This window comes from Nerophis lumbriciformis, linkage group LG15, assembly GCF_033978685.3.
Source record: "Nerophis lumbriciformis linkage group LG15, RoL_Nlum_v2.1, whole genome shotgun sequence".
Lineage (NCBI taxonomy): Eukaryota > Metazoa > Chordata > Actinopteri > Syngnathiformes > Syngnathidae > Nerophis > Nerophis lumbriciformis.
Window position 1 is genome coordinate 19,375,014 of NC_084562.2, and position 18,165 is coordinate 19,393,178.

General features: G+C 39.0%; 2 protein-coding genes across 4 annotated transcripts in view; both read right to left on the reverse strand.

Annotated features, from left to right (window-relative positions):
• cmtm4 (CKLF-like MARVEL transmembrane domain containing 4) overlaps positions 1-12,154 on the reverse strand; it is a 60,238-nt gene extending 48,084 nt beyond the window's left edge. Inside the window, exons 1-2 of one of the 2 annotated variants that reach the window (XM_061974758.2) lie at positions 11,649-12,154; positions 11,357-11,562 (exon numbers count right to left, since the gene is read on the reverse strand). In XM_061974758.2, coding sequence (XP_061830742.1) covers positions 11,357-11,542 — 186 coding nt within the window. In that variant the 5' untranslated portion in view covers positions 11,543-11,562; positions 11,649-12,154. Of the gene's footprint in view, positions 1-11,356 lie in introns of both variants that reach the window. The other variant, XM_061974757.2, reaches the window with a different exon arrangement.
• Positions 12,155-13,566: 1,412 nt separating this feature from the next.
• Positions 13,567-18,165, reverse strand: part of dync1li2 (dynein, cytoplasmic 1, light intermediate chain 2) — a 42,391-nt gene continuing 37,792 nt past the window's right edge. The window contains exon 13 of one of the 2 annotated variants that reach the window (XM_061974756.2): positions 13,567-17,889. In XM_061974756.2, coding sequence (XP_061830740.1) covers positions 17,873-17,889 — 17 coding nt within the window. In that variant the 3' untranslated portion in view covers positions 13,567-17,872. Of the gene's footprint in view, positions 17,895-18,165 lie in introns of both variants that reach the window. The other variant, XM_061974755.2, reaches the window with a different exon arrangement.

Consider the following 18,165-nt stretch of genomic DNA (forward strand, 5'->3'; position numbering starts at 1 on the left):
TCGCCTTCCAGTCGGTAATTTTAATGAGCTGGCAGCAGCCAGCGTCATCTCAGAAGACCCTCGGGTGCCGTGAATGTCAATCAAGTGACGAAAGTGACGTCATAGTGAAGATTTATGATCGCTCATTTTTAGGACTATTTTTTTAATGGCTGGCTGGTGATCGACTGACACACCCTCCGAGATCGACCGGTAGCTCGCGATCGACCCCTGTTTTAGAGGCTGTATAGTATCGAAATTATTCTTTAGTATCGCGGTACTATATCAGTACGGGTATACCGTACAACCCTAGTCCCCACACAAACATGCACTCTGTAGGTCTCCCTTTCCCAAGCTGAATAAGTAACATTTCAACCAGAAGCCATCACAAGAGTCTCTCTGAACAGGAAGTGCTCACGGACATTGGGGACCATCTGGAAAGTCCATTAAACCCACGGACTGACACATCACCTCAGCGTAGTATTTCATTTCGACTCCTCACAGCAGTTATAAAGGTGCATGGGGGCCGGGAGATGAGGGATTAGTCTGATGACATTTCCAACAGTGAATGGGAGGGAAAAGGCATGGATGTCGGTTTGTTGAAGACTAGCAGGTTTCGTGTAGCAGAGGGAAGTTGGTGTTGTTGGGTTGGGTTCTGTTTATGTCAGTACTGGTCCAGAAAACGCTTGTAAACTCACTCATCTACGGAAGCGGGCTGTTTTCCAGCGAGTGAAAAAGTCCTGTAGAGCGCCAACAAGGCGACAATTAGTGCCAACTGAGTTCACCAAGTTTGGTCCTTAACGATCTGCGCGCCGTCCTATTCATCGTGACCTTTATCTGGCGCGGAAGATAATCACATGGCCTCATTTGGCAAAGAGTTGAAGTATTCACAGAATGATGCAGTGAGGGAAGGGAAAACCATCTGGTTGGGAGATTTGTAGGCCTTTTAAAAACTTTGCAAATGCAAACTTGGATGGCTCTCAGTTGTCCTTGTTTGTGGAAGAGATACTTTACGACTCGCTTTAAATAAAAAAAGTATGTAGGAAAGCACGAGAGCGTTTGTAACCAGAGCTCAAAAATGTTTACTGACTACGTGTTATCTTTGTACACCAGGGGTCTCAGACACGCGGCCCCCACCTTAATATGAAAGTTTAATGTTAGTGCGGCCCGCGAGCATACTTGCCAACCTTCCAGATTTTCCCGGGAGACTCCCGAATTTCAGTGCCCCTCCTGGGGCAACCAATGTCCCCAATTTCTCCCAGACAACATTATTAAGAGCGTGCCGTGATGGCACTGCCTTTAGTGTCCTCTACAACCTGTCGTAGCGTCTGCCCCCCCCCCAATCTCCATAGCCCGGAAGAGTTAGGGCTGCAAAGGATTCTGGGTATTTGTTCTATTGTGTTTATGTTGTGTTACGGTGCGGATGTTCTCCCGAAATGTGTTTGTCATTCTTGTTTGGTGTGGGTTAACAGTGCGGCGCATGTTTGTAACAGTGTTTATACGGCCACCCTCAGTGTGACCTGTATGGCTGTTGACCAAGTATGTCTTGCAGTGACTAGCGTGAGTCTACAGAAGCTGCATACGACATGTGACTGGGCCGGCACGCCATCCCGGCACGCTCTCAACATTGCTGTACGGGTGAATGGTTGCCCCGGGAGATTTACGGGAGGGGTACTGAGTTTCGGGAGTCTCTCTCTCTCTCCCGTTCGGGGCTAATTGTGCTACCGTAACTGTAAACTCCACAGCGAGCCCCCCCGTTAGCTTCAGACAGAGACTATTTTTATTATTTTGGGTCCAAAATACCCCTGTGTTAGTGAAAGCGACAGAAACGTTGCCATGGAGACAAGGGTTTTCTTACGTGCCTGGCTGCAGTCACACCGCGACACCTGTCCGTCAGTAATAAAGTCCCCGATAACCGGGACCAATTCAAACCGTTATTTGTTTTTTTTATTGATTAATTTGCATTGCCTCACACGATGAACACTACATATATTTTTAAATGACACTCCGGGAGCCGTCACTGTTTTGCGCTCGCGATCCCGGTACTTTCCGCCGACTGCCGTGTTGCTGTAGGGAGGAAAAGCGGAACGACACACATTGCGGAAATAACATTATTCTCCATGCGTTGGCTAAATACAAATATATTCCACAACACCAAAAATGTCTTTTTCAAAGCCTGCAGTGAAGAGAATGGTTAGTGATGAGCAAAGACAATTCCAGGAAAAGTGGGAGATGCAATATTTCTTTGTTGAGCACAGGGGCACCCTGACGTGTCTTATTTGCACAGAGAAAGTTGCGGTGCACAAGGAATACAATTTGAAACGTCATTATACAACTAGACATGCTGAGGAGTATGCAAAATACCAGGGAGATGAGAGAGTGAAGCGGGTTGTAAATTTTAAAACCAGTCTACTGAGGCAACAAGATTTCTTCAAGAAAGCAAGCGAAAAGAGCGATGCAGCAGTCAAAGCTAGCTACATGGTGAGTGAGATGGTTGCTAGGGCGGGAAAGCCATTCAAAAAAGGTGAATTCATTAAAAAGTGCATGTTAGATTTTTTTTAAGAAATATTTTCTTGCGGTCCAGCCTCACCCAGTTTCTGCATCCAGTGGCCCCCAGGTAAATTGAGTTTGAGACCCCTGATGTACACGATACAAAGGAAGCCTTTGGTAGTAGGGATGTAATGGTACGTGTGTTTGTATTGAACCGATTCGGTACGGGGGTTCCGGTTCGGTTCGGAGGTGTACCGAACGAGTTTCCACACGGACATAATAAGTAGCGTAACGCACGTTGTGTAAACAATGCACACCGAGGCACAACACACGGCATGCTAGCAGCTAACGGGCTACGATAGACTGACCATACGTCCTCTTTTCAACGGACATGTCCTCTTTTGCGGAGCCTCAGGGCGGAGTTTCTTAAATGCCTCAAATGTCCGGCATTTTGAGTTAGGGTTGCGTGTATTTTCAATGTATGTTCAGGGTTAAGAAGGGGTTAAAAACAAAACAAATTGTGCACGCAGCAGCATTGGTGAGGGAGGGGCAGAGACAGAGAGAGTGAGAGAGTTATGATAAACGCGCATGCGTCGCCAGGCTCTGCTTTTTATCCATAGATTTAATTGGTGGGGGGTTGGTGGTAGCAGGGGGAGGGGTGTATTTTGTAGCGACTCGGAAGAGTTAGTGCTGCAAAGGGTTCTGGGTATTTGTTATGTTGTGTTTATGTTGTGTTACGGTGCGGATGTTCTCCCGAAATGTGTTTGTCATTCTTGTTTGGTGTGGATTCACAGTGTGGCGCATATTTGTAACAGTGTTAAAGTTGTTTTATACGGCCACCCTCAGTGTAACCTGTATCGCTGTTGATCAAGTATGCATGCATTCATGTGTGTTTGCGTACAGAAGCTGCACATATCTTGTGACTGGGCCGGCACGTTGTTAGAATGGATGAAAAGCGGACGTGACGACAGCTCGTAGAGGAGTTAAAGGCAATGCCTTTTAGACCCCAAGACTGTGGTCTGGGTGGACTACGAGATATAATGACTGATGAACACCTTCTTCCGATAATGAAGGTTGCTTCAGCTCAAAGCCTGAGCTCCGACATTAATGAACTAGCATCCCAGAAAAGATGGCAGGTATCTGGCTTGGGCACATCAGATTAGATCAGTGTGTTGCAAACTGAGCAGTTTAAAGTCCTGAATGGTTGATTTATTCATTGTTATTTTATTTTCAAATGTATTAGCCTGTGGAAAAAGTTAATGTTGATATTTACCTCAGAAGGCTGCAAATAAAAAAGTGGCATTCAATTTTTATTCAAATTGTATTTGATATGCCATTGATATTTTTTTATTATTATTATTATTATTTGAAAGTGGATTTTGCATGTCACTATAAAGTTATATAAGCCTTGCTTGTTCAATATTCAATGCAAAACTTGTTTGGGTCTCTATTAAAAGGTTAATTTGTTCAACCTTGGCCTGCGGCTTTGTTCAGTTTTAAATTTTGGCCCACTCTGTATTTGAGTTTGACACTCCTGATTTAGGGTGTCCCATATAGTAAAAATCTGTAAAATTCCATTCCGTTTTTTTGAGGTGGTCTGTCATAACCATTTTAGAATTCTATCAGACATTGTGATTTTTGGTATTAGTGTTCCTGGAAAAAAGGGACCCAAACACACATACTGCACAGCAGATTTTTACAGCTAAATGTGTATATGTATCATTTATACACCTTGGCCCCCCCAGACACATTTTTTCTCTCAATGTCCGAAGTCAAGATATTTATTTGGTGTAAGGAGACACACAATTAGCTGCTAGCTACTCGGGACTAAAGATAAACACAGTGTCAATCAGAGGGAATCAGCGTTTGTGATCTGCAATAAAATGCATTAAAGGGGAACATTATCACAATTTCAGAATGGTTAAAACCATTAAAAATCAGTTCCCAGTGGCTTATTATATTTTTTGAAGTTTTTTTCAAAATTTTACCCATCACGCAATATCCCTAAAAAAAGCTTCAAAGTGCCTGATTTTAAACATCGTTATATACACCCGTCCATTTTCCTGTGACGTCACATAGTGATGCCAACACAAACAAACATGGCGGAAAGAACAGCAAGCTATAGCGACATTAGCTCGGATTCAGACTCGGATTTCAGCGGCTTAAGCGATTCAACAGATTACGCATGTATTGAAACGGATGGTTGTAGTGTGGAGGCAGGTAGCGAAAACGAAATTGAAGAAGAAACTGAAGCTATTGAGCCATATCGGTTTGAACCGTATGCAAGCGAAACCGACGAAAACGACACGACAGCCAGCGACACGGGAGAAAGCGAGGACGAATTCGGCGATCGCCTTCTAACCAACGATTGGTATGTGTTTGTTTGGCATTAAAGGAAACTAACAACTATGAACTAGGTTTACAGCATATGAAACACATTTGGCAACAACATGCACTTTGAGAGTGCAGACAGCCCAATTTTCATCAATTAATATATTCTGTAGACATACCCTCATGTCAGCAGGCCAGGGAAGCTAGGGTCGATATTCTTCTCTTGATCATCTTCGGTGGTATAAGGGACGGTGTGAGCCAAGACATCCAGGGGGTTTAGCTCGCTCGTCTGCGGCAACAAACTGCCGCCATTGCTTGCCGTGCTACCGAGGTCCTTTGTCCCTGAATTGCTCACACACTCCGGCAGATTCAATGGGGGTCTGGCGGCAGATTTCTTTGACTTTATCGTTGGAAATGCATCTGCTTTGTATGTCGCAGGATATCCACACATTCTTGCCATCTCTGTCGTAGCATAGCTTTCGTCGGTAAAGTGTGCGGAACAAACGTCCAATTTCTTGCCACTTTCGCATCTTTGGGCCACTGGTGCAACTTGAATCCGTCCCTGTTCGTGTTGTTACACCCTCCGACAACACACCGACGAGGCATGATGTCTCCAAGGTACGGAAAACAGTCGAAAAAACGGAAAATAACAGAGCTGATTTGACTCGGTGTTTGAGAAAATGGCGGATTGCTTCCTCATCATCGCTCCGAGAGCGAATATTAGAAAGGCGTTTAATTCGCCAAAATTCACCCAATTAGAGTTCGGAAATCGGTTAAAAAAATATATGGTCTTTTTTCTGCAACATCAAGGTATATATTGACGCTTACATAGGTCTGGTGATAATGTTCCCCTTTAATAAGCAATGGCGATCACATTTTTCACAAAAATCGGCCGATTGTCTTCGATGGCTGACCGATTGATGATCCATTAAAACATTATAGCAAATTCATAAAATCACAATAAATGTTTTTTTTTTTTTTTTAAACACTTTATTAAAAAGCAGCTGCAAATTCAGACATTTTTAGGCCACAACAACTGAAAATTTCAATGTTCAGTATGTTAATATTTTCCCAACACATGGCAGTTAATATGGCAGGTGTGTGCCGCCTGCCACTGTTGACAGTAACACCGCTGCCAGTAGGTCACACACGCCTGCAACAACAATGCACGTTCTATAGCACAGCGATATCTCAACTTAGGAGTGTTTTGAGATAAGAGCCGTCTCCCGGCTAATTGCTACACCTTGTGTGGTCTGTGGGACCCGTTTTCATTTTTTATTAAAAGAAAAATGATACAATTAATACTCAAACTGAGACTCACTGACTTTGGCTCATTTTCGGTGAAGAACATATATCAGAATACATATTTAATGACCACACACCATACACCCCCCCCTACACATTTCTATTACATATAAGATGTCCGGGTCCACTGGACACACACACACACACACACACACACACACACACACACACACACACACACACACACACACACACACACACACGCACACACACACACACACACACACACACACACTCTCCAGGCCTAGACAGGAGGAGGACAGAGTGTAGGTACACAGAACATCAGAGGGTCAAATGTGCGAGAAAATGAGAGCAGACAGTGTTGACAAACAATGTCGCAACCTTGTGTGGGAACCGCAGGTGCAGAAACACAAAAGAAGAATCCCTGTGGGATGCAGAAACTGGCAGAGGAATTTTCCGTGCAACGTTCATATTGTTGTTACTCAGCCAGCGTTTGTGGGTCTGATGGACCCGTTGCATTTTGTGGCTTTTAATGCCTCACAATAAAACATTTGTATGTTAAAATACTGAAAAGATGTTTACCTTATCCCAATAAACATCTGTTCAGTATGTTAACATAAAAGTGTTTGATTGTGAGGTTCCCACACAAGGTTGCGACATTGTTTGTCAACACTGTCTGCTCTCATTTTCTCGCACATTTGACCCTCTGATGTTCTGTGTACATATACTCTGTCCTCCTCCTGTCTAGGCCTGCTGTGTGTGTGTGTGTGTGTGTGTCCAGTGGACCCGGACATGAACAGATGTTTATTGGGATAAGGTAAACATCTGTTCAGTATTTTAACATACAAATGTTTTATTGTGAGGCATTAAAAGCAACAAAATGCAACGGGTCCATCATACCCACAAACGCCGGCTGAGTAACAACAATATGAACATTACACAAGGGTTAAGCCAACATTTGAGTTATAAACATCCCCGCCGTTAGTTGGCATTGCAAATGTCAGTGTAAACCTCGTAAGAATCAATCAAAACCTCTGGTAAAACAATATCCAAACGGCAGACATTTATCCATGAAAATATCGAGAAGCTGCCGATGGTGTGTATGTTCAGAAATCCACTTTCCAAGGTAAATATTGTACATTATACTATAAAACTACTGTAGTTGTATGTAGTACACATTGTATCCAGAAGTTTGTTTTTTTCTTTTTAAAAGACCCAATTATACTGTTTTTGGCAGCCAAACACCAATTAAAGTTATTTCAATTAATTTCAGTTGATTGGGATACAAGTGTTTTGAGTTAAGAGCTCTGTCACAGAACCAATTAAGCTCGTAAATTGAGGTACTACCGTACTAATATGTCTTACTCGACTAATTTTGTGTAGTGACGAGAACGTCAAGCAGTCCAGTTGCGAATTATTGAGTGCCCTGAGAGTACAATAATGACCTGAATGACAACAACCATCGAGTAATAAAATAATAATGTGTCCTCGCTGCTGTATTTAATCACACGTTTCCATAAAGTTGAATCATTTTGAGCAGATTGACTTTATATTACTGTATTCTGGGCATAGTTCGATCCAAAGTCCAAACATGAAAATATATGTCTTTGTTATAGGCTTGTACGGTATACCGGTACTAGTATAGTACCAGGATACTAATGAATCATATTCGGTACTATACCGCCTCCAAAAAGTACCGGTATCATCCAAAACTAATGTAAAGCATCCAAACAACAGAAGAATAAGTAATTTTTTACATTTTAACAGAAGTGTAGATAGAACATGTTGAAACGTAAAATAACCAGATATTAACAGTAAATAAACAAGTAGATTAATAATACATTTTTACAGCTTGTCCTTTATAATGTAGACAAAATAATAGAATGATAAACAACACAATATGTTACTGCATACGCCAGCAGACAAATTAGGAGCCTTTGTTTGCTTACTTACTACTAAAAGAAAAGTTGTCTTGTATGTTCACTATTTTATTTAAGGGCATAATTGCAACAATAAACGTAAATATGTTGATTGTATAGTAAGATTTGTTGTTAAAATAAAGCCTAAAATGCCATTTTTGTGGTCCCCTGTATTTAGAAAAGTATCGAAATACTTTTGGAACCGGTATCATGCTGTTTTAGGGCTGGGCGATAAAAGGATATCGGTATAAATTGCAATAGACACAATCACTATCAATAAAAAATGTGTTTGATAAGTAGTTCAAAATATATTTTTTTTTTTCTTCGTCGGAAGAAACAGGAAGTTGTGAAGCAAAGTTGGTTTCACTCGCTAAAACCGAGCAACGCGAAAAGTGACATGCTAACAACCAATCAGGTACCAGTATCAACTATCGTTTTTGGTTGCGCCATCTTGTCGCCTTGCTGTTGGCTCTTTGCATGGGGTGAGAAAAGAAAAGTAAAAATGAGTGCTGCAAAAATTGTGGATAAAAGATGAAAAATCACTTTTGACAGAATGGCAGTTTTTGGGATATTTTTTAAAACGGACTAAGGCGCTCGTAATCAGTAATACCACACTACCTTAGTCTCGCTCACCCTTTAGAGCACAGCTGTTACTTCCTGGCACTAAACCTGCAGAGAATAGTTCTCAGGTTTCTCTGTTTACATTTTCCCACTTAGCTATTTTGTTACACTTTATTTTTTCCTTATGTTTTCCTGCAATTATTTTTAGTTTAATGCGATTTTAGAATTTTGTTTACATTTCGTATTTTTTTGTTGGTGTTGAGAGTTTATTTCTGCCTTGATAGCTGAGGGGATCATAATCAGAGGAAGGTTACATTTTAAATACTTATTTACACTAAATATATTTTTCTCCTGCTCCTTATTTTCAATAGGTCACAAAAATATCAAAACATATCGATGTCGACCGTTATAAAACACGAATATAGAATACACAATAGTTTGCAGCCAGCCCTACAAATGACAGAATGGATACTTAAATGTTTTTTTTTGTTTCTTTTTAAATAGCAAGAATTAAAATAACTTATGTTGCAACCAAATCAACATGACTTTAAAGTGCCTTGACATTATATTTGGAAGCATTTAATCCATCACTTAATTCCAGGGTCAAACATGTTGTGTTAGTTAGTGCACGTCTGATTATTAGGACATTAGCATCTCTTTATAAACATCAAAAATGACAACTTAACACTGTATATTATAAAAGAGGAAAAATCACTTTTGAAAATATGGCAGTTTTTGGGATATTTTCTAAAACGGACCAAAGTCAGACCAAGTAATACCACACTACCATACCTGCCAACTTTTGAAATCAGAAAAACCTAGTAGCCAGGGTCCAGGGGCCGCAGGCCCCGGTAGGTCCAGGACAAAGTCCTGGTGGGGGGTTCAGGCTTCGCCCCCCGACGCAAAATGATTGATTGCATTCAGACAGGTTAAAATGTTGCTAAAACCATCACTTTTCTATCAGTCACAGTGACTTTTCAAAACAAAAATATTACGGCAAAAATCATATGGGTTGATTGACATGTTTATTCTGTAAGCTAACTTCAATAGTTTGAAATTATTTTGACAGTTAATGCCAGTTATCCTGTCAACCTTTCACAAGACTTCAATTTGTTAATTGAAAGTATAAACAGTATAAACACTTTTTACAGTAAACAAATGGTAAAACAGTACTAAACAATTCCATTAAAAAAAAAATTGGTGTCATTATTAACTTTCTGTCCAAGCTTGTATAATCTACTGCCTTGTTCAATTGTAAAAAATATTCTGTGCCTAAAATTCACATTTCTATCACAATTATCATACTGTAAACATGGTAAGCTAACTTCATTAAAATTAATAGTCCTGTCAATAGCATGGAATTACAATTCAAATGTAGTTTTTTTGTAAGCCTTTCAAAAGAATTCAAAATATGAAAGATTAATGAAAATTAATTTAAGCCATCAGACACTTGAAAAGTGGCACATCACATCTCTAATGTAATCATTTTAACTTTTCAACAGAAATAGCACTGCAAAAATATTAAGGACATACTTCTGTATTTTAGTAGTTATGCTGTCAACATTTAACAAGATTTCTTCAACTTGGACTTGAAAGCATAAATAGTATAAACACTTTTAACAGTATAACAGTACTAAACAATTCCAATAGATAACATTGGTGTCATTACCTTTTTGTGGCTAAAATCCAAATTTAGCAACGGCATTAGACTTGTGTTTTTTTGTCCCAACGTGGTCTTTTACATCGCTAATTCCTCCGTGTCCGATCGAAAAATCTTGTCTGCACAAGGTGCAATTCGCGTAGTTTTCACCCTTTTTGGAACGGATAATTATTCCCGGATAGGCTTTTGAATATTCTTCACGGAATGACTGCAGTTTTCTTTTCGGTTTAAGACTCGTTTGCGATTTTTCTCCGGCTGATTCCATGATCGTTCGCTCGTTTGGAAACAATGGCAACTGGTGCCTCGTGCTTGGCAGCGGTGCTATAAATAGCCTCCCGCATGGCATTCGGAATGGCTCGATAGGAAGTTACGGGAAGCAGTGTCGATTGTCATTGTTGTTACGCGATTTCGTGAATAAAACTTAAAAAAATAATAATAATTTAATTAATGAAAAACCGTATTTTTTATCACTGCAACCGTAACAGGTTGATGAAAACCGTACTAATTACGGGAAAACCGGAGTAGTTGGCAGGTATGCACTACCTTAGCGCGCTCACCCTTTAGAGCACAGCTGTTACTTCCTGACACTAAACCTGTAGAGAATAGTTCTCAGGTTTCTCTGTTTACATTTTCACACTTTATTTTTTCTTAGTTTTCCTGCAATTATTTTTAGTTTAATGCGATTTTAGAATTTTGTTTACATTTATGTTGGTGTTGAGTTTATTTCTGCCTTGATAGCTGAGGGGATTATAATCAAAGGAAGGTTACATTTTAAATATTTCTTTACACTAAATATATTTTTCTCCTGCTCCTTATTTTCGATAGGTCCCAAAAATGTCAAAACATGTAAAAACATATCGATGTCGACCGATATAAAACACGAATATAGAATATAGAATAGTTTGCAGCCAGCCCTACAAATGAAAGAATGGATACTTAATTTTTTTTTAAATAGCAAGAATTAAAATAACTTATGTTGCAACCAAATCAATATGACTATAATGTGCCTTGACCTTCTATTTGGAAGCATTTAATCCATCACTTAATTCCCGGGTGACATATGTTGTGTTAATTAGTACACACATGGTGCGTCACGTCTGATTATAAGGACATTTGGCATCTCTTTATAAACATTAAAAAAATGGCAACTTACCACTTCCACTCCCTTTAAAATGCCAAAGTAGGACTTGAGGTAGTCCACGTCGCAGCGGATCCCCCCGAAGATACTCCTCGCGTGGACCGGCTCGGTGGTGGGTTGGTAGGGGCTGCCAGCCCCGGAGATCATGGAGGTGTTGGAGGCCTCGCCGTCCAAGCCCTCCGCCTCCTCGGTGCTCCTCATGGTGGGAAGTGTAATGTTCGCTGAAGACGATGAATATATATATATTTTTTTTTTAAATTACGCGATGGAAGGCACACTTTGTTCCATATGGACGGACGCAACCAACCGGAACGTCCCAATTCTCACGGCGGCGGCGGCGGAGGAGGAGGTCGGCACCTCGGGTTGTTTCTCGCCCACTCCCACAACTCCGGAGGCGGGTCACTTGTCGTTGGAGTCCCGGTGGGACCGCGGAAGAAGCCTATTGTTAGCTAACTTATTAGCACTGTTGTTAGCACTATTGTTAGCCAACTCATTAGCAGCGGTCGCCCGCACTGAGGCAGCTCCGCACGGCTAAGCTCCCCGTGGATGCAGCCTTGTCTCCGCCCCTTGCAAACACTACAAATACTTGGGAACTGAAAAACTCTCCGCCCGTTTTTTAGTCCTCCCTCCGGTCCGCGAAACACTATTTGGCCGGAATCACGCCATCTTTGTCTCTGTCGCCGCAATTACTTCCATGAACTAACATAACATTGTACCAAATAGTGTTGCTCATTTTTTCCCCAAAGATGCCGTCAGAGTACTCGCAGTTTTTAATACATATATTTTAATGTGTTACTTAATGCCAAAGTGTTACTTTATTCATTTTCCCCATGGATTATTTTTTGGTTGGTATCGAATTAATCTCTTTAGCATTTTACTGCCCTCTGATGGTTGATGGTGGTACTACCCGGTCTGCATTAAAATACATCTAATATAATACTGTGGAGGTTAATTTGTGTCTATAACGAAAGTTTTTTTTGGACAATGAATTTACATAACTTTGTTTTTTTCCCCCCATCAAATTATGCTGAGAATTTCATTGAACAAAAAAATGTGTTTAAATAATTTCGATAGTTAAAATTCAGTGTAAAAAGTCAGTGCAAAAAATAAATCAGTATTAAAATTCAGGGTGTAAAAAAAAATCAGTGTTTTAAATGTGTAAAAAAAAAAGTTTTAAAATTCAGTGTGAAAAATCAGTTTTTTTTCAATTCAGTAAAAAAAGATCAAGAGTTTTGTGTTTAAAAAAAAAGGTGTTTTTCAATTCAGCGTTAAAAAACTGTTTTAAATTCAGTGTGAAAAATCAGTGTTTTAAAATTCAGTGTTTAAAAATTCAGTAAAAAAAATCAGTGTTTTAAAATTCAGTGTGAAAAATCAGTTTTTTTTAAATTCAGTAAAAAAAAATCAAGTTTTGTGTTTAAAAAAAAAAAGGTTTTTCAATTCAGCGTTAAAAAACTGTTTTAAATTCAGTGTGAAAAATCAGTGTTTTAAAATTCAGTGTTTAAAAATTCAGTAAAAAAAAATCAGTGTTTTAAAATTCAGTGAAAAAAAATAATTGTAAAAAAAAATCTGTTTTGAAATTCAGTGTAAAAAAAACCTGTTTTAAATTCAATGTAAAAAAAAATCAGTATTAAAATTCAGTGTACAAAATTTACTTTAAAAAAATGTGTTTTAAAATTCAGTGTAAAAATGTAAATCAAGATTGAAGCAATCAATCCTGTCTCAACGAACCAATGAGGTGAGTTTTGAAGCAACGCATGTTTTTTGCAAAAAAAACCTGTTTGCACAGAATTTTAACAAGCTGATTTTATTATGGAGGTTAATGTGTGTTTATTACGGAATCTTTCTTCAGAGACTGAATTTTTTTCACTTGAATTTTGTGAACTGATTTTTTTTTTGTACATCAATACAATACAATGTCATGGTATTAAAATATGTTTGAAAATTATGTTTTAAAATTTAGTATGTAAAAAAAAAAATTGTTTTAAATAACATTCAGTGTAAAAAAAAAAATCAGTGTTTTAAAATTCAGTGGAAAAAAAATCAGTGTAAAAAAATCGTTAAAAAAAGTGTTTTGAAATTTTGTGTAAAAAAAATCTGTTTTAAAGTCAGTGTAAAAAAGAAATCAGTATTAAAATTCAGTTTTGGAGTTGTGCATCAGTTGTAAACAAAACAATGTTAATACACTGGTCCAGTAATGATCACAAAAGTACCAAAACAGAGCAAACTTGGGATTCTTTGTTTTATTGAAGCCGGGGGGTTTGATAAGCATTGTCCTCATCGTTGTCGGTGCATAAGCTATAGAATCCACATGGCCGCTTAGAGGCTACACAGTTGTGTTAAAGTCATACAATCACTGAATTATTTCAGTACACAGAAAGCAGCCATTTTTTCTCCGTAATATCCTGAATACAAAAAGAAGTGGAAGCAGAAGCTTGTCGTCTCACACAGATGAGGACCGCCATTAGTGGTCAAAGGCAATTCGTTTAAGTCCGACTGACGCCGGGGGTACAAAAGTTACATTGGCGTCAGCTAAATATCGGGAAAGACATCCAGTCATCAAAGAATACGTGCAATTATGGAACCAAGCAGCAGGAGAGCACTTTCCTAATACCAATTAGGACAAGTAAGATTGGAGTGACGTTTGAATGTTAGTCAGAAAATTGGCTAGACAGTAGTGGAAAAAAAAAGTTGTAAACAAGGAGAAATTTCTTGGGCAAAAATGTCAATTTGGTGTATCTGATAAGATGTCCAAAAAACTCATTGCACCAAATCTACAGAACTGGTTGAAAGTAACAAAAAAGAAGCCATAAGCAGCAAAAGCAGATAAATAATGCTGTTTGACGTGTGCACCAAAAGGCAAGGCAAGGAGGAGGAGGCATTGTGTGTCTTTAACTGGGAAGTGATGGGAGGGGTCCGAGGAAAAGTGCTTATTTCAATATGTTCTGGAGGTGTGCTTCATCTACTGCAGGGGGGGTCTAAATGTTTCTCACCGAGGGTTCCAACCAGAAGCATTGCAGGATGCAGGGGACCATTTTAGACAGTAAAATCGATACAATCCTCACCTTAGCTTTTGTGCTATAGTTGACAAATCCAATTATTAGTGTATAGCTTGGGGCGATGGAAGGATGTAGCGCTTTTTAGAACGGCACCCCCCTCTTTTTTCGTTGCAAGTTTTGTGGTTTCTGTGTAACATGTTTATGTGTGCTTACGACTATCGAGTTTTTTTGGAACCCTCTCCCCAAGTCCAGTCTGATTGACTTTTTTTTACTCGTAGCCACCCGATTCTGGTATAAGGGTGTACAACAAAATCGATTCACATCCAAATCGCCACTCTTATTAATCCTAATTCATAATTTTCCAAATTTTAATTGCAATATATATATATATATATATATATATATATATATATATATATTTTGTTTTATAGGAATCAATTATTAAAAATGTTTTTAAACCATTTTAAATGCAACCAGAAGGAGCTTTTCTAACCTGTAACCCGTTTTGAAAGTTTCATCCTAATTATTATACCAAATACATGACAAGATTCGGTTTGAATAAAGAATCGTGTTCAATTGAGAATCAATGCTACATCAAATCGTCGCACCAGGAGTCGGATCAAATTGTTAGGTGCCCAAAGATTCACACCCCTATTAGTGTATTATCAACTAAGGGTGCACCAAAAGAAAAATCTCGATTCTTATTAATCCCAATTAGAAGTCGAATCACAATTTAAAAAATTGGATATAAACAATTATATAAGAATCAATTAAAACACATTTTTATAGAACATCTCTATGCAACCAGAAGAAGATTTTGAAACCTGTAACCGGATTTGAAAAAGTTGTATTATAATTATTAGACCAAATAATACATTGAAAGAATCGGTTTGAATTGAAAATAGATTTTGAATCCAATCGTCACCCCAGGGATCGGAATCGGATCAAACGTTAGGTGCTCAAAGATTCACACCCCTATTGGTATAATACTTACTCGGGTGCATACAAAATGATTCACATACGGATTGCGATATTGGTTTTTAATTTTCAAAAAACGATTAAAAGAAATATATATATGATGTAGTCGAGGTTTCTGTGGTTTATCCATTATACAGTGCTCAATACCGGGGTAGAGCAGAATATATGTTAGGTCAGGAAAAACCAGGCTATTTCATCCCTACAAGCCTCTTTTGCAGGTTTCTCTGCTCTTCAGGGGAGCAGGGAAATCTGCAAAACAGGCTTGTAAGGATGACATAGCTTTTGTGTTTTTTCCTGACCTAACGTATATGTATATAATGTATTCTTTTTAATGAGTAGATTTTTAAAAATGTTTTTAGACCATCTCTGTGGAACCACAAGATTTTCTAACCTGTTTTGAAATAACTCATTATTATTATTAAAGTGAATTATACATTGCGAGAATTGCTTTGAATCGAGAATAGATTTGTCACCCCAGGAATCGGAATCGAATCGAATAGTTGGGTGCCCACAGAATCACACCCCTTTTAGCGAAGTATCTACTAATATCATTTTTTTTTAAATGTCGAGGACCAACAAAAAGGTGCTGAAAATGGTCCCCTGAGCCACACTTTGGACACCCCTGATCTACTGCATAGGCCACACAGTTACAAAAAAACAACATTTTAACTGAAAGTAATTAGTGTACAGTTCTCACAACAAATGAAGTCATCTGAACACCAAAACAGTCTTGTGGTTACTCCTTAAAAATATCAATGCTTGGGAAGCGGTCAGTTTGGCTTTCCTTATCGAAACCATGAAAACCCAGCAAAGTGGGATAAAGTTTTCCCCATCGTGTAAATTAGAAGGTCTGAGGAATAGGAAAATATGTACAGTATGGGTGACTAGTTAGAAAAAAAACCGCACGTCCAATTTACATTGTGCGTCCTTTTTTTCTGCTAATGTGGCGGGAAAAAATGGTGTTATTTCACCAACCGTTACATATCATCTGAGGAGTTCAAAGAGAACTAATGGTGCCTGGTGTGATGAGCCTAATTGGTTGTACTCTGAAGGCAAAAGTCAGTTTAAAGACTCACCGAAAAAAGGCCTGACGAGCCAAACAAAGTTTCCCACATGGAAGCAAGTCCTTTAGTAGAATCGGAATGTTTTCTAAGAAGCAAAAGAAGGAGGTGAACAGTAAAGCAGGACCAGGGTGATGTTTGACACTGTTCAGACCACAGCAAATCAGTGTGTGTTTTGGCTTTGAAGCGAGTGGTTCGCACCACCAAACTGTTTATCTTCCCCCGTTAAGAGTTTGGATGAAGGCATAATTACATCTACAGTATTTCTGTATTAAACGAGGCATCTTTTTTTTTTCTCCAGAAAAACAAAAACAAAAAACCAGCAACCACAGGCTACATGAACACAAATAGAAATAAATTATTTGGATGACAAGAAATGGACTGCTCTCTTCAACCGATGGCGCTAGCTACAGTGTTTTTTGTTTTTCCTCATGTAGAAAAGCGACTGCTGTTGCGGGAACAGCTGTGTGTGCGAGGCACTTTCGGGAGTTATAGTAGGAAAGATGGTGCCCAAACCCCCCCTTCCCAAAATATACACACCTGTAGCTAAAGACGAGATTCTGCTGGAACCTCAAAGCCGGTCAAATGCCAACTTTGTTAGTCAAACAATTTGCAACACACTTGTACACAAAATTCAAACCTGAAGAGATTGTATCCATATTTACAGAATCCTTCCAGATGACTAGGGCCATTATGATATGCTATCCGAATGTTGACACATTTATGAACATGTTTTGTATAGATCATCTTTGTTTTCAACTAAAACGAAGGGTGCAAAAAAAGTAAAATAAAAAGGAGGAACTTTGTATAAATACTACGGCATTAATTTCAAAATGTTTTTCTTTTTTACAAACAAAATTTGTTTGCAAAAATCCTAATTATGTTCCATGAATACAATTAAAAGTTTAAATAACTTTCTAATCCCAATCTTATTTTTATACAAGATAAACTGAACTGGAGGCCGGTATGTTTCCACTCCAGAAACTCAGGTTTCCACTCCAAAAACCCATGTTTCCACTCATAAACTCACTATGGAGTGTTTTTTCTTTTTTTTTTAAGGATATACCTCAACTACTGGGAGGCCTGCAACCCAGTGCATCAAGCTGGCTGCCAGCGCGAGTGTGCACGTTTCCACACACTAGTGACAACCTTGGCAAATAACATTGAAAGTGGAAGAGAAGACGTACAAAAAGCCAAATCTTCAGCACTATCATATTGTTAACACATTCTTTACCATCTCTCTCTTTCTCTCCAGAACACCAAAACATCCTCAAACTGATTTTGGTGAAACCTGCTGTGTGTGCTGAGTGACATGGGGGTTTGGTCAAACAATTATGCTCACATGTAAATGTATATTTCCATTATTAAACACAGTGGACGATGCAGTTCTTCTTTTGTGCGGCCTTCACGCTTCCTTCTCGGTCTGCGGCGGTATGTTGTTAGCTGAAACCATGGGGTCCTGTTTGCGAGTCATTCGGTCCAACTCGGCCTGGACGTCAGTCAAACCCGGCTTCTGTCCTTGTGAACACAAAAGGGAGACAAAGCCCAAAAGTAATCTCCTGTAGCTTCTGTAAGAGCTCATGAAAAGTGTTTGTTGTGGGGCGGCAGGCAGATGAATGGAGGTTGGAGGGTGAAATTCCATCCCGTGCTCAAAAGGCTGATGGCTCACTGCCACGGTTAAGACATGCAAAATACATCAGGCAAAGATAACATGCGTGCATGCATTTTAATGGTCTTACAACAGTTTTTGGGGAAGAATGTAAGAAAAAACCACTACCAAGAACATATT